Raw genomic sequence first — 22,212 nt, forward strand, 5'->3', positions numbered from 1 at the left:
TTCTCAGCCATAAGTCACAATGCGATTAAAGGAGAAGGTATGAGGGAGGAAGGAGGGGGAAAGGTGACTGGGAACCCATGAGCATGACCCCCTTCCCCCAAGCACCACCACTATATGAGCAATGAACAATAATATAATGAGCCTAAGAAGATGATAATTCAAGGGAGGTTACATAAAAGGTTGTGTGGAAGTGGAATAAAGCTAGTGACATTTCTGTTAAAGAGGGCAAAAGAGGACCTACAGTTCTTAAAAACATTAGCAAAGGTTAAGCGAGAAGGAAAGGTGAAAGATTTGCTAGGGCTGTTACTGCCACGACCCGACATTAATGACAATGGAATAGCTAAGTATCCTGATGGGATACAGCCTGCCCAGGGATAAAAGAACGTCCCTGGCCACAGAGGCTCTGGTGTCCCTGCAGCAGGAACATGCAAGCAGGGTGGACTCAGAGTATGCTCAGCAAACCATTGAGAAAACAAAGGCGGGATTTGGCATTGGGCGGCTAAAAAGGAACAGCAGAGATTTGTGTTTAGAGAACATTCTGTATCAGTCTCCCATGTGTAAAAACATGCTCACACTTCCACTGCTCTGAAAAGCTATAGGGAAAAACATTCTTGAATACATTCATAAGGAATGTCTCCTGCTAATTAATCTTAATTTGCAATTTCCTTCATTCTCCCCCAGCTAACTCTTTTCTTATCTTTAGCTTAGCCTCCTTCCTTCACAAACACCTCCAAAAAGCAGGATTTGGGGCCAGCTGATCCTGTGCACAAAGGATGAGTGCTGCCCTGAGTGATATGTCTCTCTCCTACCACCCTTCCCACCACTGTCTTTCTCACCCACTTGGTTCACAGCAGGAGGAGGGATGACTGGAGAATGGGTATTTATTTAACAGGAGGAAGAAGAGGGCAATCTCTGTCAGGTCCAGCAGGTGACACCCCTGAGGTGCATGGGCTGGGTGAGATAGTGCCTGATAGTGGGGCATCCTGGGGTGTGTGTGGGCCAAGCAGGGGTAGGAACCCAGCCCACCAGTGCACCCACCAGATGCTCAAAGGTGCCTGTACCACAGGTTCCTGTGCCAAAGCCCCTGTATCAAAAGAGGTGCTTGCCTCCAGCCCTGGGGCTGCGTTCATACGGTGCTCGCTTGAGCTGACGTCTTCCATGTCTTGCTCAGGTGCATCTGGCTGATGCAAGGAGCCCAGTGGATCCACTGACAACTGCCTCGGAGGTTTGCACCCTCCTCCGGCTGCTCGCTCTGTCCTTGGCCCAGGGTTATCAGCTCCCAAGCAAAGAGAGTTTGCTGCTGCTACATCACGAGTCTGGTGCCCTTGCTTCCACCTTTGCTGAGAGGTGGTTTTGTGGCTGGATTAGGAGCTAAGAGGGGGACAACACAGAGGCAGCCACAGGGGCAACTCCCAGTCTAGGGGGAGCAGTGCTGCGGACACACTGGTGAAGCAAGTATTTTCATCACGCTCTGCATTGAACTGGCAAAACTAAAGTCAGATGGCAAGGGAGCCAGAAGGCACCATCTCACAGAGCCAGGGTGAGGGCTGTCCCCTCCCTGTCAGCTGGAGAGTCAGGCTGCAGCAGAGATGGAAAGAAAGTGGAAGAGACAAAAAAAATGGAAGTTTTAGAGAAAGTGGCACAATGGGGAAAAAAAGAATTTGAGCCAGAAAGCACATATCTTATTTGAAAGCTAGAAGATGGGATCTTTGGAAAATGATTTGGTGCCTTCTGAAATCATTATGTTCCCATTTAGTTTATATGCATTAAGCTAGGGAAGATATCTATATTGCAAGTTTTATCTTTCTTCTGAGAAAAAGCCACTATACAAATGTTGGGATATGAAATCCTAACGGGTAAGGGGGCAATATTAAGGTCATGCCAAAATAAAAGGCTAAAAATCCTTGAAGAAAATGGATCAGAAATTCCCCTGGTAAAAATGTATCCTTATGAGTCAGCACCTGAAATCTGGTTTCTGCTCTAGAAAACAGAACAGCTTGCTGTGTGCGTCTGTCAGGCAGGCGCATTTCACTTCATTCAAACTAGAAAGCATACAGGCAGTTACAATTTTTTATACAAATAGAGCCTCGAATCAGATGGCACAAAACAAGAAACACATATCTCCATCCTGCACGTAGGTTTCTATTCTAGTCATGTGGAGCAAGAGCAGAAAGTTAAATGGGGACAGGGACATTTTTTTCGCAGTGTGGCGTGCAGTTTTTGGAAAGCACGGTGGGGAATTTTTTTGCAGAGGATGACCTATTTGGAACAATACCAGCAACGCTGGACATGCCACTCTGGAGTTCAGTCAGGCAAGTAACTAAAGCAAACTTGGGCAGGCAAGAGAAGGGAAAGCAATAAAAGAGTATTTAATTTCTGATACTAATGGCCTTGCAGCAATCTCTTTGTTAGGGAATGGGTAAGGTGGAAATCTGCTCTTCATCCCTTGAAAGATGGTTTCCCTAGACTGACTGTGGTGCATTAGCAACTATGCTGACTGTACTTTTTTCCTTTTTTTGGAGAGTGTTGGGTTCTGCAGTGCTCAAGAGGAATATAAAATGGCAGCTGAGGAGGGCAGTGGATAGATGGCAGTATCCTCAGCTATTCTGATGCCACGTGGCACCGCCTCCTTTCTCCAAGGTTTTGCAGAGAAGGGTGAGAGGGCGAGTTTGGCAGATTATCAGTTCTGGCACAGATTCTGTGCTTAATGCAAACCAGCAGATGCTAGGTAGCAAGCTTATTATTTTGCTAATAGGTGGGGTCTTAGCACACAGTCTTAGCGAGCACAAACAAATCCTCCTCTAAACCCGTCATTATTTGTGAACTTACCCAGACACCAGGATTACTGCAAGTGAAGGGCAATAACAATAGCAACTAACACAGTTTCAATCGTCACATGTATTCATCCAGCTATTGCAACTCAGCCATGAGATCCGTGTGAAGCAAAATTTACCCCAATATTAAAAATAGTTCTTTCAGTTAAAGGCCTGTCTTGTTCAATGGAGCAATACTTATATTTTATTTTACACAGCTACAGTAACATTTATACAACAATTAAAGCTTACCATTGCTGTAAGACCGAAAATTTCCTACAAATTTTATGTATTCATATGTTGGAAATTCCTTTGGGTTCAAACTTCCTCTCAGAAGATGACAATAAAACTCTAGTTCATTGTCAGCTGGATTGTTAAAAGAAGAAGAAGAAGAAATAAATATACTAATTAAGCTAAACACAACCAATGGTGTCTTCCAACCCCAATCTTGCAACTGGCAGCACAAGAGCAGCTTGTTACCACTCAGGAGTCCTAAACACCAATGTGCTATACATTGCAGGATCAGAGCCTCTGCAAGGAAGTGCCTTGCAGGGATGCAGGTTGTTCAGTACTGTGCATGGGCCTGCCTGAAGCTCAGGAGATTAACTTGCCCTTCTCTGACACTACCTTCATCACAGGAGTTACACAGCCATAGCATCAGTGTAGCAAAAGAGAGAACTGGATCCTTCACTTACTGCTTTTTTTCTATTTAGGCTTTTCACAACTCACAGCTGTTCTACATCTTGTGTTGGAAAACGACACCTAATTACCTCAAAATATCTATTACATTAACTTCAGTGTATTAGCTATCAGCTGTAGGTTTCGTACAATACAGTAGATTAAGCAGCTGTACATCTTACATTATTGTGTGTTTTCTGGTTTCCTACATCTTACCTCCCAGAGTGAATAAGGATGAGGCAGTAAAAACATTTTTAAGAAAAAAAAAATTCCAATTGAAAAGGAATTACAATTACTTTAGAAATATGTTTCAACTATAAGGCAAAACAAAGGTATGCAACATTAGCATATCTCTGAACAGCATCTCATTTGAACAGGCTGAAATATCAATTAAGATGTGATTTGTCTCATGCGAACTTTCACTTTCCATGGGCTAACCTATTTTCCTTAGCTGTCTCAAAAGATATGATATTTAATAATTAACATAACTGCAAGTAGTCTTAGCCCAGTAAAATAAAGGCAATGAGTTTCATTTAAAAATAGAACCAAAAGGTCATTCCAGGTGGCAAGGTCTTTTTAAAAGGCTATGAACCTAATTTTTTTATTGCACATCACATAAAAAATTCTTTCTGAGAGAAAATTTTTATCCTGCCCATGCTTTTTCATTTACTAGAGAAGATAAAATAAAACTTACTTTTTAGGTAATCCGGTGAGGCAGAATCTGTCATAAGCATACAAGAAGATAACATCTTATAAATTTCTGAATGTTCTTGTTCTGGGAGGAAATTCAACAAATTCTGATCCAAGACATCACACTGCAAAGAAAAGAACTTTTGAGACAAACAGAAATATCACAAGCAACACTTGCAGAGATGCACAAGGTGGATACAACGCCTGTGGCATTCAATGGGAGTTTCCCCACTGATTTCCAGGGACTCCTGACAAAATCTAAAATGAGGAAAACTGCTGGGCAAACCGAGTGGCCACTTCTCTGTAGGCTGGTTGTCAGGTTAATTCTCAGCACTGAGCGATATTTAATGTTTCTCAGAGACCATGCCATTAAATGGACATACAACTCACCTGAGAGTGAGTTGGAAAATGGCTGCCTGGCTCCCCATACTGCTCACCAACTCCATGCACAGGCCTGCTGTGGATCATTGGAGCTTGTTCTCTCCCTGCCAGACCCTGAGTGGCAGAAGCAGTGAGGCTGGGAGTCATCCTGAGCCACTGGTCCCATGAGCTGGGTCAGTCCTAGATCCAGCCCCTTCCTTGGGGGAAGGCTCCTGGAGCCCTCAGCTCCTGGGAAGTGCCCTTGGGGTGACAGGCCTTGCTCCCCACTTCCTGCATCCTGGCAGGTGGGAGCAGGGAGAAGGGGACTCCCCAGTCTGGACATCACTTTACAACAGCAGCAGTCAGTCCCCAGAGAGGGGGAATTCACGGTGCCACTGGGACAAGCCCTCTGGACAGCCATGGGCTGAATGTCCATGTGTCTCCAGCCCCACTATCAGCTGGCATGAACCTGAAATTCCTTCAAAACCTGGCTGCTGAGATTTGAGAATAGAAAGAGGAAATGGATTTCTGCAAAAGGTCCAGGCTGGAGAAGAAAAAGAGTCTGTCACAGGGCTGCCAAGGCGAGGGTCTCACTGTGCTCAGCATGGTGACTAACCTAACACTAGAAGAGTGTATCTGAAAGGAAGCCTAAGATAAAGTGACCCTCTAATAACATTGACTTAAATCCAACCCACTTGAGACCACCTCAGGCTGAGCTGGCACACTGACACAGCTTTGTGTGTCATCAGAGCAGCTGATATCAGACTGTATAGTCATACTGAAAACATGTAAGCTCTGTATGAGACTGGCAAGTTATTAATCATCATCATTTATTTATGTAAGATTGCACTTTGGTTTCCCTCTGCTTTCTATCCATAACTGCTGTTCTGGGTAGAATTCCCATTCAGTGTAGTGAAATTCATCAAGTGTACTTTAAAAATTAGAGTGCTACGATTTATATACTTACCTTGATGTGATAGTATTTCACTTTAGATGATTCAGTATTAAGTATTTATTACATGTGCTCATTACTTGAATATTCCTTTTGTGAAGAAACCCTGTCAGGGACGTCCTGGTAAAGCAGGCAAGAAGGGACAGGGAGGACTCTTCTCAAGAAACTGCGTATTTCTAGAGTCACAGGGTACCCTCTGGCTGGCGAATGCTATGAGTTGTGACTATATTTCCAAGAATACACTTCAACTAGAGTCACCCTTACCATTGTAAGGTGAGCTACATCTCTCTACCTCAACCGACACTAGGAGTAATACCAGATCTTGTTGAAACAAATTATTTAGAATTACAACAGGGAAAGTTTGTGTTTGAAAATGCTCCATGGAACTTATGGAAGCTGTATTAAAGAGAATTGGATATATTTGCTGTCAGCATCAGAGACTTACATGATTTAAATGAAAGGAAATACATCAGATTTCTTGATAGGGGCCCTCAGAGAGCCCTGCTTTGTGTACTGCCCAGTTTTGCTTTTTTTTTTTATTGCTTAAAGTAGAAGATTTGTGGAGTATTTTTTTCCCTGTTGTCACAGAGGAGAAGAATTGGTATTTTGTTCCTCAAACAGTGACTGAATTTAGCTTACAAACAGATCCTGGAGGTAAACAAAATAAGCCACATAGATTTTCCAGATAGCACTCGTCTCAGTTATAAAACTTAAAAAAAAAAACATATGGAAAGGGCAACAGAGGATTCAAATATCCAGTGTGCACCTAATTGCACCCTCAGCTGGGCACCTGCCCATGGCCATGGTGATCTGCCGACCTGAGGCAGGCAGAAGCCTTTCTTGCTTGTTCAGTTGCAGTCTGTCAGGTTGGTTCCTGACTTGGGCTGCCATGTGCTGCTTTTAGGCGAATAAAAAGTAATGTCCATCTTCATCCTTATTTTGGGCTGGATACCGTGTAAGGTTATCACACAAGGCATGTCTTTGGGAGAGAAAATTGATATAGTTTCTGATGGTCCAACTCAGGAATTATGAACCTGAATCTATCCATTTTCAGTCAGGGCTTAAGATTTTAGGCACAGGGTTGGAAATGCATGTTCCTAAAGAGGAATGCTTTCCCACAGCAGATCTACCATCTCCTGTAAGAATCAGTATTTGGAAGGGATACCAATGAAACCACCAAATGATGAAAGACAAGCACATTTCATGGAAATCAGTAAGTGCATGAAGACCCCACAGCCTGTATGCAGGACAGAGCTCTCCCCACCTTTGAAGTGAAGGCAAATGTCAGAAAATAGTCAACTACTCGTCTTCTCAACTGCTGAGGACGAAAGAAAACTGAAATAGATAGATTCAGTTCAACATGTTGTTGCATAGCAATATTCTTACATTTACCAGGAGCTGTTGCCTTTCATCAAGTTCCTTTTGTCTCAGAAGAAAGTAATTTTTGTTCATATTACAGCAAGGTAGTATGTGTGAAATACATTTGTCTGGGTGGAAAATGTAACACATATTTGGTGAAAAAATAAACAAGAGAAAAAATTCTAATTTTCTTAAGAACATGGCAGGGGGTAGTACAACAATAATTTGGCAGCTATTTTTTTTCTCCTGGGCATGTATTTATTTGAGACTAGGATATAAAAAATGAGCATGAAGATTAATCCATAATTATTATGTCATTTCTCCTAGAGGAGTCTTAGCAACAGGGAGCAGTCCCTCTCATCTGCTCCTCCAGCCCAAGCCAGTGCATGCAAGTGTCTCCCACAGCAGCACCCAGCAGCCCACGGATAAAACAAGCTGCTCATGTTGGACTGAGCACCAGTTTGACCAAGGAATAGGTGCACCATGCACTCAGTATTGGCTCCACCAGCACCTCCTGGGAGCAGGGTGTGTTCCCCTTGGGAAAGCACAGCTGAGCTGCAGGGAGAGCTTGTCAGCAGCCTCCGGATAACTCTGAATTCAATGGGGTTTTTGTCCTTTACCTCCCTGGGAGCAGAATAAGGCCCTTAACAAGCTCCTTGCTGGGCTGCCAGCACCACTGGTGCTATTCTCTCCTAGCTTAGAAATCAGAGATGGAAAAGATCAGCCAGGTCACCCTGTCCCTCCCCTGGCAAAACTATTCCTGCAGAGCTTTTTCCATTCAAGCTGAAGTGCCTCATAGCAACAAAAACCTGAAGGGTATGAATCAGAGAGTAGAGCTGAGCAACAGCAGCAGCCACAGGGAAAAACTCCCTCACCGCATTTCCAGGAAAACTCCACCCCCAGCACCCTTTTGCATCTGTTTCTAAAAATGCAGGGCCTGATTCTATGATGTGTAGTAGAAAAAACAATGCCAGAATTACTCACCGGTAAATGCCCTAGAAGAGGTGTGATGCTGTCAGACACATAGATGATGCTTCCACCTGTAGTTACTGCTATAATGAAGCCATCTAATGCCTAAGGAAAACAGACAAGTGGAGAGTGCTTTAACAGGAATGACTGGTGTAAACAGACATCTCACCGTGTGTTGATCAAAACAATTTCATTTCAGCACCATATTGTTATCAAGTTGTAGGAATGTTATCTCAAGTTGCAGAACAGTAATTCTCTGATTTTACAGTCTGATTTAACTTTTACAAGATTCTTTGTAGTCTAGTAAAACCTACTATTGAAGTAACAAAGGGCTCACAGGAACATTTCATGTCTCAGTTTTTAAATTAATCACACATTTTAATAATGCAAAATGACTAAGACTGGATCCCTTGGAAGTTATTAAAATGAACATTTGAGCTCTGTGTAAATATCAAAGGACAATGAAAGGATGCAGTCCTATCTCAAAATGGTACTTCTCTGCAAACCCCATAAATCTTGGTTTGTATTAATGTAATGTTGTATATTACTGGGCTTTCATGTAAGTAAAAGCAATGCAAATGATCAAATAATCCTTAGCCTGAGTTTTAATTGAGTGATTTATTTTAAAGGTCATGGTATTAGATTACTCGTTCCAAGAGAAATTCACCCTTCTGCAGAGTTTCTTCCTCACTTCAGTCCCGCCTTCCAGTAAGCCCCTTCATTCCTAGGACTGAAGGGAAATGTCAGCCTTATCCCCACCCTCTCTACAGCAGCAATTTCACCTTCAAAATTAGGCTTTTCTTTAGTCTGAGCTGCTAAGTTTTGAGCTCAGTGTTGTTCAAAGTTAAATTCATGTACATTTTGAGATCTAAAGCAAGATTAACTTAATTTTGGGAGGGGGATTCTCCTCAGAGTGAACTAAAGCAAGATGAGCTCTAGATCACTCGGAGGAGGACACCCCAAAAAATTAAGACTCCATAATAGGTGCTCAGAGAATATATTAAAACCTTCCCATTGTCATTAGGGAGTCACTGATGAGGCTTCCAATCGTTCAAGTGGAGCAAGTCTGGGGCCTTTCTGTCAGTTCCCTGGTGTTCTGGAGTCGGTGCTGCCAGCAGTACCTGAGCAGCAAAGGCACTGCAAGCACGACTGAATCAGAGCAGAGTTCAGCTGTACTCCAGTAGCAATATGTGCTCCGGACACAGGTGTACTGCAAACAGCCTGATCAGGGTGCCACAGCATTACAAAACCATACTGCAAATCCAGGCCTGACCCCGAGCCAGACTAGCAGTTGATCTTGTAAAGCTGCAGCACATCCTTCCTTTCCCCCCTCCTCCCCGCTGACTTCAATAAGGGAAGGAATTCTGAGAACACTGGAAAATGCTAATTGTTAAAAAAAAAAAAAAAAGAAAACACAAAGCCTTGAATAGACACACAAACATATGTTCCTTTTTCCAGAGAATGCTGAGCACCCACAACTATTTAAGTCAATGGGAATCTGCTGGTGCTTCAATCCTTTGAAAAGCAAGTCAATAACTTATACCCCAGTAGAAGAGTGTGTGTTTAGCATCTCTGAAAACCCTCCAGCTGCTATAGTTAGTTTCATTTTGTTAATCTAAGTACAGAGAATATGTTTTTCTTTAGTGTGGTACATTCAAGCTGTTTTCTAAAAAAGCATGATAGCTGTTAACCTGTAGAAGAGAGCAATGATTTTACACGACAGTTGGATTGTGCATGTTACTATGGTGAAGGTTGTTAGTTTTTAAAAAGTCAAGTCTTTATTTCATATCCAATGCAAATTATACACAGTGACTCATATCAGAATTTTGTGGTAAAATCAACTTAGTGTATGCATACATAATTCTATTTTTATTTACTCATGACTGGACCTTCCAACATTAAGAGAGCATATCCCTCTTCAAAGATTTCACTGCTGCAATAGTCCTAGATGGACAAACAGAGCCCAGTGCCCACTCTTCTGTAATGTGATGACAGCCTTTTCAATGGGGTAAGAAAAAGCCACTTTCAGGAAAGCTGGTGTATTACTGCAGTCAATTATGCTCTGATTATTTTGAATTAGTGCTTGGAAAAAACCCTTCCCATCTTTTAATAACAGGATGGGAAAAACTTCAAGCAGTCTTGTCCAAATGCTAATAAAATTAGATTAGTAGAAAGACAAAATAGCAGGGAATGATGAACATCTGGCACAACAGGACATCCCAACACCCAATGTTATCTTGAAGGGCATGGAAAATCACAGTAGCAAGAAGGTGATTTATAAACTGGGAAACCAAAAGTGATTGTTTAATCTAAAATTTCGTAGCATACAAGTAGAATCAACAAAGGCCCTGCCCGTCAAAACAACTGCCAATTTATTGCTATCTGAGGGACATATTTCAGTGCAGACTGAAGGAGTTATGTATGTTAAGTTCCTGTGCACTGAGATGGGAATGGGTGGTTGTCAGAGCAAGGGGAGCAAAGTGCCTTATAAAACTAGACCAGGGGAGTCTCATCACAACAAACTGCAATGGCCAAGGGACTTCCAGCCCCTGGGAGCAGCAATGTGCCCCAGCTTTATGCAACCCCTTGGTGGGTGAAGGTGCTTCCCAATATCCTTCCCTCCCCACTGCCAGAGCCTGGATCATGTCCCATATTCATATCATTTGTGGGAGGAAGAGAAGCTTGTTCTCAAAGGACACCGTGGGGCCATGAAACCTCCATGTGTTTAGTACAGGAAAAGATCCTCGCTAAAGATGATTCTAGCTGTTACTGAGAGAGAAAAATACATTTTAGCAGCTCATTTGCATTTCATTTTGAACCTACATAAACACCATTCAGTTATGTCCTAGCTAGCATTAAAAGGACCTATGGTATAATTTAAAAACTATCATTGCAAAATGTTAGACTAAAAATTGTTTGATAAGGGCGTTGCAAAACAGAGTGGAAGCATCAACTGCATCAAACCAAGAGTAGCTGTCGGGCTTTATCTGCTAGTACAGCATCTAGCACTAGGGGGATGCAGCACTGTTGCTTTTTAGGTGCTAGCCTTGCATAAATATTAGGTAATAATAATGCCCTCCAAGAACAGGAGAAAAATTGCCACATGCTCTTCACCTCACCTCTGCTTGTAAAAATAAAATATAACCTGTAATTTGAATCTTTCCCCTGGATTGCACTTCTTGAGAGTTGCTACACAGCTTAGCAGGCTGCGGCATCGCGGTGCAGTGGCACCGCTGAGAGTGAAGAGCAACAAGTGAGGACTTTAATCCCTTGTCCTGGTGATAGCTCAGCTTGATGGTCAAATACAGCAGTACCTGAAACCTCCTCTTTTGGAACTGCAGATGACAGTTTATTCTAGATGCATGGGTGTTTCCATGACTGTTAGACAAAATTAGGAAAGGTATATATTCATGTTCACCTCCAACATCAGCTGAGTGAATTCTTCATTACTGAGAAATGAAGGCTTCCAGTCCTGCTGAATTTCAGAAATCTCCGTCTGTGCTGAGACTTCTAGACAAAAAAAACATTTACATCTTTAAAATTTAAATTAACTTCTATCTTGCAATAACAAATATGAATTGCTATGAAAAGAGAGAAATCACCTTTACATTCAAAAATTGCAGTTTTCAAGCATGGGTTTTGCATACGGAGACAGTAATGACTATCTAAACTGGCCCAAATCTTGAAATGTTTTCCTCATTTTTTACTCAGGTCAACTTGTACTGACTTCAGTGGGAGTCTGTATTCACAAGGCCATTGGCCTCAAGCAGCATTACTGGGGTATTAATCAAAAGATAAAACCACTTTGCATGAAATTAAAATCAAGGCAAGTATTAACACGTGTCAAATTGCTATTTACAATTTTCCAGTTTCAAAATTAGGATTCTGGAGAGGGTTCAGCCTACAGCTTCTGTGACAAAGAGGGAGCAGCAAGAAAACTTCTTCAGAGGAGCCCCAAAGGGGGATGACCCCGAACAGCAGAGCTCTTGCTTTGTTTTCCAAAATGTGAGAGAAACATGAGCATTTGCAGCAGCTTTACACTGTTGCTACTGCACCACTGCCTCTTGTGCCTACCTCCAGCCCCACTGTGCAGGGCAGCCCAGGAGAGGGAACGGAGCACCAGCCTCTCATCCCAAATCCTGTCTGGAGGGCAGGGTCTCCTGTACTGTCAGCCTGTGAGACACCAAAGGGTGGTCTGCCCTGTTGTTGGCCAATGCTGACCCCACAGCAGCCTGCAGAGGGCTCGCTCCCTGAGGGCTTTCAGTGAAGGGGTGCAGGCACACTGGGGTAACAAGTCACAACTTCGCGCTGAAACTGGGGACCATACTGGGGGTAGCTGTTTCCTTTGGAAAACAGTCACTCACTCATGTTAGCTCTGCCTTAGTAAGACAGGGTTATGGGGGACAGATCTTAGAATTTAGAGAGACTAGAGCTGGTTTAGTTAGCTGCTTGCTCTGCTTCTCTAAGAGTGCTTCCTTACTCAGCTCTAGTAGTGAGGGAACAGTGAGCACAGACTGTCTTCTCCTTTCAGCACTGCCTGCTAATTAATCCTACTGATTAACACTTCCAGAGCATGTAACACCCAATGCTCCATATTCAGAGCACATAGGCAAACTGGCCAGAGAAATGCAAATGGATAAATGATACTAAAGACAGTACATTTATACGAGTGCCTGTGCATTTTGTCACCTCGAAAGAAATCAAAACCTCCATTCAGGCTGTATTAGTGGAGATGCAGATGCCTGCTTTTACCAGCTCGTTTGACTCACTTTCTGCACTGCTGGGGGCTGTCACTGGTAGCACAGCAGCTCTCCACAGCTCCCACGGTTTTACACAGAGGTTTGAAAACCAGACTAAGGAAAAAGAGTCCACCAGATTTTTATTAGATAGTTTCAGAATATAGGATACTTTCAGCAGATCTGTAGCTTGGAAAAGCTAATGTACATGAAACGGCGACTGTTGGAAGAATTACTTGAGATTTGGGAGATTCTGTGGATTATGAAGAAGGAGACTGTTTATGAAGGGAAAAATCTGAAAATTGACCTCCTCCTCCATTATGACTAAAATCTTGGTTTAGCCCACTAAATGAAAGGGAAATACGATTGAATAAACCAGATCCAAAGTACATGGGAGATAATCAACATTTTTAAATGCTGATGCTTTGTATTATATTGTGTGACTACTAATCTGGTTTAAAAATAGATAACATTTGCTTTTTTTAGCAAGTGCACAAAAAACAGTCACATTTTGACCCAATTGCTGTGGAAGGATTTGTGACTGTTAGCTTTCTTTTACCTAGTTGTTCTTCAAGAAAAAGTGCCTTTTGGAGTAAATTATTTGGGCCATCAGCTACATCTATCTACATTTATTCAAACCTTGTTTGATTGTTCTTTGCCTGGCTTTATATTTGAACATATGCACATCCTCCTTTACTCTGCCTTGGGCAGCTAAAAAGAAAAGATATATTATTACTGTAATTTAAAAAAAATTATATACAATTATTAAACTTTGTCCTAGTTGTCCCTTCCTGTATAAAACCATAGGTTAATGGTTGGACTTAATGTTCTTAAAGGTCTTTTCCAACCTCAAAACAACTCTATCTTGTCTGTGGCAAAAATTCATTTAAGGACAAACTGCACTCTAACAACAGAATCATTGTAATTATTTCCTCAGTAATACTGACGTTTGTGACTCCATTATGTTGGGAGTCATGATTATAGGAGTTTTTATAGTGTTTTCTGTTTCACCCAGAGTTCTCCAGGGAGTGCAGGAGGGAGGTGCTGCATGAGCAAAGGTGAGTCAGGTGATGTGGTGCATCAGCTCGTGAGACCCCTTTCTGCTTTGTGGGGCCCAGGCCATTCCTCACAGTCACACATTGAAGACTCTTCCTCACAGGGGCATAGCAAGAGAGCCCCGTTTTAAACCAGTGCCCTGATTTATAAGGGAGAACTGTTTCAACTGACTGCTGCTGGTGGATGTCCATACATCTGGAAGGCCACAGTGCACATTCCTCTAACTGAGTAGAAAATGGACCAAACAGACTAGATCAGCAAGGTCAGAAATCTCCTCTGCCCTCTGTGAAGGTACATTTCTAAGGGACCTGTCAATGCTGGAGCAATTTAAAAAGTAAACTCCTGGCTTTCCGAGGCTGAGCTTTACTACTGCAACTGGATGCTGTGCAAATGTGATGTAGCTTCTGCTTGTGCAAACAGGGTGAAGCATGTCAGCGGTCTGTGGATGCAATTTGCTGAAGCCAACTTCAAAAACTGAGGTGCTTTCTGTTCTGAGTTTTCTGCTCAATGTGGAAAATTGAGTCCTACACAGTCCACTGAGGAGCAGGGGTGCTGAACAGATTGCTTCCCTGCATTTATCTGCAGAGAAGCTGGGATGAATGCTTTGTTCTTCTGCTCAGAATATTGCAAATTTCAAGGAAGGGAATCTTCCCTCTGGCCCCAAATCTCTCTTGCTCAAAGCATCTCTCTTCTTCATATGTGCTGCAGGGCACTGCTACCCTCTTCCCCTCGGTGCCTGCCGTTCACCCCCTTCTCTAGCAGGTTGAGAATCATCTTCAACTAAAGAGCAAACAAGAAGATGGATTTGGGCAGCACAGTGTTTAGAAATTATCTTTCTTGATGCGACAGAAAAAAACCCAAACACCTTATGTTGGCACTTTTAGGTCACTCAAGCCATTCTGATAATCACTGAAGGAAACAGGATATTACAATAACTGTCTAGCAAATGCATGGAGAGCTGCAGTAAATCTTACCATTGTGTTTCTGCAGAAAGCCAATGACTTTTTCCAGCACAGTAGTTTTGTCCATTTTGCGAGTGTTGCCTGGAAGCATGGAGCTGAGCTCTTTGATGAGAACATTGAACTGATCGCGCCTCTTCTTCTCAGACTTGTTACGTGAAGCCCTGTAGACAGGGGAAAAGAAAAAAAAGGATGAGCAGACCAAGAGGAAAAATGATCATGTACCTGCTCTTCGTAATGTAGACACAAAGAAATTAGCTTGCTGCATCCCTCAGCATGTGAAGACTGACACTGGATTCCAGCAAAATTGCAGAGGAAAGTAGGAAACAGAAGTTCCCACCTCCTGTTCTTGCCTTTGAGCCACCTTTGGTATCCACTGGGGAGATGGAGGCTCTGCTCGCCCTTCTGTGCTGCCTCTGGACACTCTGGTTGAGCCTGTCAGATTAGCATTGAGCCTGTAGTTGAAGGAGCTCTGCACATCTCCCAGATATATGTAGGATCTTGAAAGTTCACGCAGCCTCTGAAGAGGCACTCAGAATGAGAAGAAATAGGAATATTGTAACAACAGTAAACTTGTTCATAAAGAAGACTGGGGACTGGATCATAGCCATCTGTGCAGTCTTAACCGAAGAGAGGGACCCCAGTCCTGCAGCCATTGCACTGGAGCTGGATTCACCTAGAGGGACCTCCCACTTCGGTCACAGGTGGTCTGCCCACCTCCAGGCTGACAGAGAAGAATCAGGTTGTTGTGTTCCAGTCATTAAGATCAAGGACCTGACTAGAAGTTGCTGCAGCTCCCATCTAGTTCATATGCCACCTTGTTCATTTTCCTTTCCAAGGTCATATGGGTAAGCAGGACAGAGAGCATCAGCATGGCTCATCCCAGCAAGGACTAGAGCTGAGGCCAGGATGTCTTCCCAGACCTGGGGTCTCAGAAGTGCCAGAAGTGCTTGCTCTTAATCTCTGTGTGCCACTAGGAAAATCACTTAATATCATGGTGCCCTGAGTCTTTAGGTGTAAAAAAAAGACTCTACAGCTTTCATCACCAGTCTTGTCTGTTTAGCTCACAGACTCCTCAAAGAGAGCCTGTTTCTACTGCTGCATTTGAAGAGCTCACAGGAAAAAAAGGATCTGATTTCATTTGCGGTGTTTTGGCACCATCATGATACTATCATTAAGGCCGCTGATAATCTTTTCAGCATGTACACTTAGGGGTTTTTTTTAATTACATGTCACTCTATACACAAACAAGTGTTTTCTGAATTGTTCCCATGAATACCACAATAGTCTGACTTGGAGGTTATCACCTGGACTTCTCTGGCCATGTGAAAATAGAAATAAATATAACCCAGAAGGTTTGTTTGTTTTTCTGAAAGGTCCTCAAGCAGACAAGATTTGCCTTGTCAATTACGTAAAGATCTAAAAATCTGGTTACATGTAGACAGGAAAGAAAAGCCAAGAGGCTGGTTCTCTGGATTTCTCGGTCCCAGCTAACTCTGCTGTGCCTCATAAGCAGCTCTGGATGCACACTGCTGAAAATCAGAGCAGAATTTAGCCCAGCATCTACATCCCCTCCAAGGACCAGAATAGCAATAAACATTTTCTGCAGAGAAATCACTACAGAGGCTTCTGGATGTTACTACTGACAGAAGGGTAATTTTTGTTTGTCTTGCTCTCAACCCTGAACACACTCGGAGATATACTGGATAGAAGCCAACGCTTGATTATTTTACAGCTTTGAACACAAGAGATTGGGTGGATACTGCCTGACTGATTTCAGCCTGTTCTTATTACAGTGCAAAAGGCTGTCAGAACAAGATGTGAAAAACCTCCAGTCTTATCCTATTTCTCTACAGTTCAAGGGGACGTTAAGAATATCAACACTTTAGTTCCTCATAATTCAATCCCCAGTTCATTTTAAGCTTAAAGAGTCCAGATTTCCCTGAAAATAAAATAAACCACCAACTGTTGATAGGGAAAGTGGTGCTTTAAAAAAAATAAAAAATACCTTGACAAAAATATAAAGTATCTATTTTTAAGACTCGACATTTTATTCACAAAGGAAATATAAAAACTTCTCTAGTGGAAATAACTCTACCAAGATCTGAATAGATGATTACAGCAAAATTTTGAAAAGAAAAAAAAATAAAAATTGGGAAAAAAAAGATAAAAACTATCCCTGCACAGTTGAAAATATTTTGTTTAGTATACTTATAAATGTATTAAATAAGACCATTTTCATCACTTCCCTTTGAAGATTATTTCCTAGACTTGCTTACTTCACTGCTAGGGCATACAATTACAGTAAGCTCAAACAACCTCTGTCTTAATTCCATACTATTTGTCCCAGTTTTCCTTCTTCCTTGATACTCCAAAAAGATTACAGCATATTCAAGAGGAAGAAGGAGCCACAGTATGAATAAAATCAGGACTTTCAGTAATACAGCTAAAGGCAATACAGGACAGTCTGCATTCAGAATGGTCAAAATCACCAATTTAACATGTGTTATAAACAGCCATTTTTGTTCTCTTACATATTTGCTACTTGTTCTCTTAAAGAGAGACGGATATGACTGACTACGAGCCACTACATTTTGCTGATGAAATGTGACTGTACATTAAATTTTGTATTTCTTTTTACTGTCCAGTGTAGTATGTTATATATGCATTAATGCAAGTAACTGTACCACATACCTTCATTCAGATTCTTAAATTTACTTTTTATTTCAGTGGAAAATGGCAGGTGGTAGTCTTCATGATTAAGCACTTTCTCATGGTTCACTTCAAGCTGGTTTTGGTTGGAATTTGGAATTCAACTGAATTGCAAAAAAAGTATTTAAAATTATTTACTATTAAAGCAAACCGAAAGAAAAGCAAATAGAGAAAAAAGTGCACAAAGCACGCTTTTTGTTTAGAATTAATAAATCCATAAAATAAAATAAACCTCACCTAACATCAAAGAACTGAAAATGAAATTATGGTTTCTGATCTCCAGAAGCTCAGAAGACCTCACATAGGTATTCAGTGCTCCCAAGTGTGGTGCCACATATCCACATTTTAGTTCTCAGGTCTTTGGAGTGGAGCTCTGCCTTCGGGAGTCAGATGATGCAGAATGGGTCTCAATTTAACCAGTGTCCTAAAGGAAGAGCTATATATCTTGGCCAGATACTAACAGTTGGCACAAGGGTGGGAGTGCAAGTGCCTCTTCTCAGGAGAGGATGGATCCTCTTTTCATGTCTGTATAATACAAACCGTATGTGCCTAATACATTGCAGCAGATATAAATGGTGTGTCTGTGTATTTCTAACCTGAGAAACCCAGCTCCTGGCTTGAGTCCACCCCCATAGACATAAGATTCAAAACTTTTCAGTCTTACCTACTTTTAACTGAGAAAATGAAAGGAGAGAACAATTTTCTTGGCTTTTTTTATCCTCTCTTGTGTTTCTCAACACTGAGACACCCAGTCCTTACACCGAATAGAAGAAAACAAAGAAAGCATTTCTCCTATGGCATGGGACAGGTGAGAGTCCTCAGTTTTCAACACATGGCAGCAAAATGTCCATCAAATGGCTTCTCCAGAGTTTGACTTTCTTTAAAGCTTTGGAAGAAAACCTGTAGCTTTTAAATGAATCTGAACGGTTTTAATATAATGTATTAACTTTAGACCTTCATGAAGCCTCTCATGATTTCAAATTTCATTTCAAATCTAGCTTTATTTCTAAAAAGCTACATGTACTTAAATTACATTTTAAGAAGCATTTTCCTTTCTTCGTTTTCAAAGTTATCATTTGTTTTATGCACCCTGATAGAGGCCTGCCCCAAGGTATGACAAAAATTTCCCTCTGGGAACAAACAGCATGAAAACCATACCAGATGGTGATGACAATCACTGATAGTGAGGATACGTGTTATCCTAGTTTTTTCATATATTCACTTGTTTAATGCATTTTTTTTTTATTAAACAATTAACACACAAATATCTTGAAGATAATCAGGCCTTAAGCAGGTGAAGCGGTGCTGCAAGGTGGGCTCCCTTCTGCACCCTCTCCAAATGGGAGCAAAGGGGAACAGCTGAGCTTGGCTGCAGCCCGTGCTGACCTATATTGGTGAGAAAAAGCTGCAGGGAGGGAAAGAAGCGGAGAAGGAATCAAAAGAGATGAAACTGGATCAACTGCTTGTGCCTGGACTGGAAATACTCTCATTAGAGGGAACCAAGGGGAAAAATGTGGGCAACCCACAGCCCTCTCTAAAGTAATTAAACTGCAGGCTGCGGCATTGATAACCTCGAATGCTTCCAAACCGCTTTTCTGCAGATGTCAGTCAGCTCTGACAGTTATTAAGAGTTTTATTGCCACAGGTCTTCTGCCTTGAAACACCCCTTTTCTCTCCCCACAAAGGGTTTACTACAAATTCCCGCCAACTAGGACTTGACTGAGTGCAGGATATGTGTGAATATAGGTTTGTGCCAGTTTAGGGCTGACTTTTCATGGTCTTTTTCTGCTCTGAAGGTAACTTCTGGGTGTTTTCATTACTGTGAGATAGGCACTGATGAATAAAGGACCATCCTAATAGGAAAAAAAACCCCCACTCTTTCAGTTCTTTTTCTTTTGCAAAATGTATTAAAAAAAAACAACACATTTTTGTACACTTGGAAAGCTCAGATGATGTATTATAGAGGCAGGAGTACGTTGTTGGTGCTTCAGTTCTGATGTTCTGCAGTAATGTGAAGAAAACGATCAATGCCTTGGCTTTTTTAAATTTTCCACAGGAAACACTGCTACATTATTTTCTTCTTACAGGGCAGCCAAGAGTAGGAGTCTGTGAGATGGCAGTTTTTCAAGTTGTGCTTGACTGTATTTTACTCTCTCTCTCTTTGATTAATTGATTATGGATAAAACAGCTTCTGCAGCAACAAACAGTATAAAGCTCACCACAAAGAATTATAAAAGAAAAGGTGCTCACCTCTTTGCTCTGTCTTTCTCATCTTCATCCATTAGATTGTCTAAGCAGTTTTTTCTGTTGAAGGAATGTGAGAATCATTATGAATTGTCATTTTGTTAGCTCTACTTGCAGGTTAATCTCACAGTCGCTCTATTTCATTTTAATAACAGAGTGATGATATCCAGGTCAGATAAATGTGTCAGCAGTGCTTTATGCCACAGTCCCTGATTTTAGGAAACATCCATTGTGGGTAATGTTATTCCTGAGCATTACGCTAGCCTTAGGGGCTTTAGTCAGGGATCAAGGCTCCCAGGCACCACAGAGTGCATCAGCACAGTACAAAACCAGCCACTTCTTTGGGATTTTTTCATATGGAGGTAACTCTCTGCAAACCTGTAGGCTGAATGAACCCTGGGAGCTGTCCAGATTGAAAAGGCATTTTCAGTGTTCCCACATTCCCCCCGAAACAATCTCCACTTCAAGAGTCAGCATCACTGATGCCTTTGACTACCAAGGGAGATCTTCCTACTGGGAGGCTCTTCGTCCTCCTCTGCGGGCCCTTTCCCAAAGCCAAAAGGGATGGTAGTAACTCTACTGAATTACACCCAAAATTCAAAGTCTCCTCATAAATCCCACCAGAATGTGGTGACCTGTGGTCAGTTTTGTAGTCCAATTGCTCCACCAGTTTGAGCTGTAAAGAGAAAGTGCTCATACTCTGAGCACAAGGTATGTCCATAAAGCCACAGAGTAAAAAATGGTAAATTAAGTAAATTTGTGTAGGCAAGGCAAAGGGAAAAAACCAGGAGTGGTCCTGCTAAAGGCTGAGTGCCTCAGAAACACTTGTCACCAGTACACTGCCCACTCTCCTTTGCTCCAGGGCCTTATAAAAAAAGTGATGTTTCAGCTGTAACCACTTCAGGTTGAGAAAGAAGCTCTGTGCTGCTGCAGCTTCTCATGGCACCTATGTTGGGTACAAAAGCCACATGGTGCTGCATCCCACAAAAATATTTTCTGTAACAGCAGTAAAATGCTGGTACAAACCCTGGATATTGTCAAAGCGTCATTTTCAAAGCAGCGGCATAATGACAGGCAATGATAACACTCCTTTTCAGCAATCAATGTTTCTCATTTAATGAGTCCTCAACAGGTAAGACATGAATAAAACTGGAGGGGGGAGGAGGGAAGTTAATTGCTTGGCTTTATTTAAGCCCATGTTACTTTCCACATATGAGTCACAGATAAATTTGCCTGTATAAAGAATATTTTATGAAGAAACAGGAGTGAAAACTTATTGATAGCAAGAACAGTGGATAAATTCCTTCCTTCTGCTACTAGTTCTCTTAAAGCAATATTCTGCCTGGTTGTTACGCAAGAGTTAGCTAAGAAAACAAAACTACTCTGTAAGTTTTTATCAAATGAGTTATGAGGAATTAAAGCTGGGGGTCACTGATTGGAGGATAAAGCTACTACTTCACGGCATTCAGCTCATTGATGTACAAGCATAAAGAAGAAATATGAAGGCCAAAGGACTGGGTTTTTTAGTAATAACTGGCAAATTTAAGTTGCTGAATTCTGTTATACAGAACAAAGTAACAAATATCATGTACTTTTTAGATTTTTTTTTTTTCAGCTATTTATTTGGACTTGCAAAACAGCCAAGTCAGCCATATCATAATCTATATTTTGGAACAGGAAAATTTATAGGCCCAGCTAAATTTTATTTATCAGTGTTTAACAAATACTTTAGGTGCTTATTTATTCATTCTGTAATGACTGCTATCCCAACAAGTGTGTTTTCAACTAATTCAGGCTAAAATGTAGCAACAATATTCAGTTTTGTTGTTATTTGATCGCTTATTGCAACTGAAATGTTCACACACACTATTCAAGAATACAGAAGGCATCGCTAATATGGCAAGGGTTAGCATTTAGGATTTTGCAGTCTTTCATTGCTAAACCTTCACTCAAAATCATAGAATGTTACAATCCCTTCTTTAAAGGAAGGGACCTTAAAGATCCCCTAGTTCCAATGGGGTGGGGGGTACACCTCCCACTAGACCAGGTTGCTCAAGGCCTTACCAATCTGGCCTTGAACACTGCCAGGGCTGGGGCATCCACAACCTCACTGGGCAACCTGTTTCAGTGCCTCACCACCCTCACAGCACAGCACAAAATGCCCTGTAGCATGCACCCCTATTAAATCTAGGGTATTACAAGCAAAATGGGCAGTGCCAGCAAAAGAAGTTGCTCTCCCTGAATCCCTAAAGGTCTTCCTCTGCTGCACTGTGGCCTCCTCTGGTTTCCCAACAGAAAGCAGAAATATGGGGACAAGAGCCCTGAGTGGCTGTGAGGAAGGATGGGAATGGGTGAGGCAGTCAGCATCAGTGTTGCTCAGCTCCGGCTGTTTAGGAGAAGCACAATGTACCTAATGGAAAGAGTCTTCCTACAGCTGTACCTTGTAAACCATCAAGAAATTACACTGCCAGGAACCCTCTTCCCTTGAGAGAGAGCAACAGATCTAAGTGGTCTGTTCTGCCAAGGATATGGCTAGATCTGTAAAACAACTCATGGCCAGCTTCCATTAAACAAGGTTTCTCACTGACTGACATGAAATTCTGGACCTGCTGTGCTGTTGCTAGTGTGAGACAATTTCTAATTGTCATTTTGCTTCTGTTTGCTCACATGGCAAAATTTCAAGA

General features: G+C 41.8%; 1 protein-coding gene across 1 annotated transcript in view; it reads right to left on the reverse strand.

Annotated features, from left to right (window-relative positions):
• NPAS2 (neuronal PAS domain protein 2) overlaps positions 1 to 22,212 on the reverse strand; it is a 96,804-nt gene that overhangs the window by 31,269 nt on the left and 43,323 nt on the right. The window contains exons 3-8 of the mRNA XM_017818349.1: positions 19,535 to 19,588; positions 14,588 to 14,736; positions 11,240 to 11,331; positions 7,837 to 7,926; positions 4,186 to 4,306; positions 3,066 to 3,179 (exon numbers count right to left, since the gene is read on the reverse strand). Coding sequence (XP_017673838.1) covers positions 3,066 to 3,179; positions 4,186 to 4,306; positions 7,837 to 7,926; positions 11,240 to 11,331; positions 14,588 to 14,736; positions 19,535 to 19,566 — 598 coding nt within the window. The 5' untranslated portion in view covers positions 19,567 to 19,588. The remainder of the gene's footprint in view (positions 1 to 3,065; positions 3,180 to 4,185; positions 4,307 to 7,836; positions 7,927 to 11,239; positions 11,332 to 14,587; positions 14,737 to 19,534; positions 19,589 to 22,212) is intronic.

This window comes from Lepidothrix coronata, unplaced genomic scaffold (assembly GCF_001604755.1).
Source record: "Lepidothrix coronata isolate B3197 unplaced genomic scaffold, Lepidothrix_coronata-1.0 Scaffold68, whole genome shotgun sequence".
Classification (NCBI taxonomy): Eukaryota; Metazoa; Chordata; class Aves; order Passeriformes; family Pipridae; genus Lepidothrix; species Lepidothrix coronata.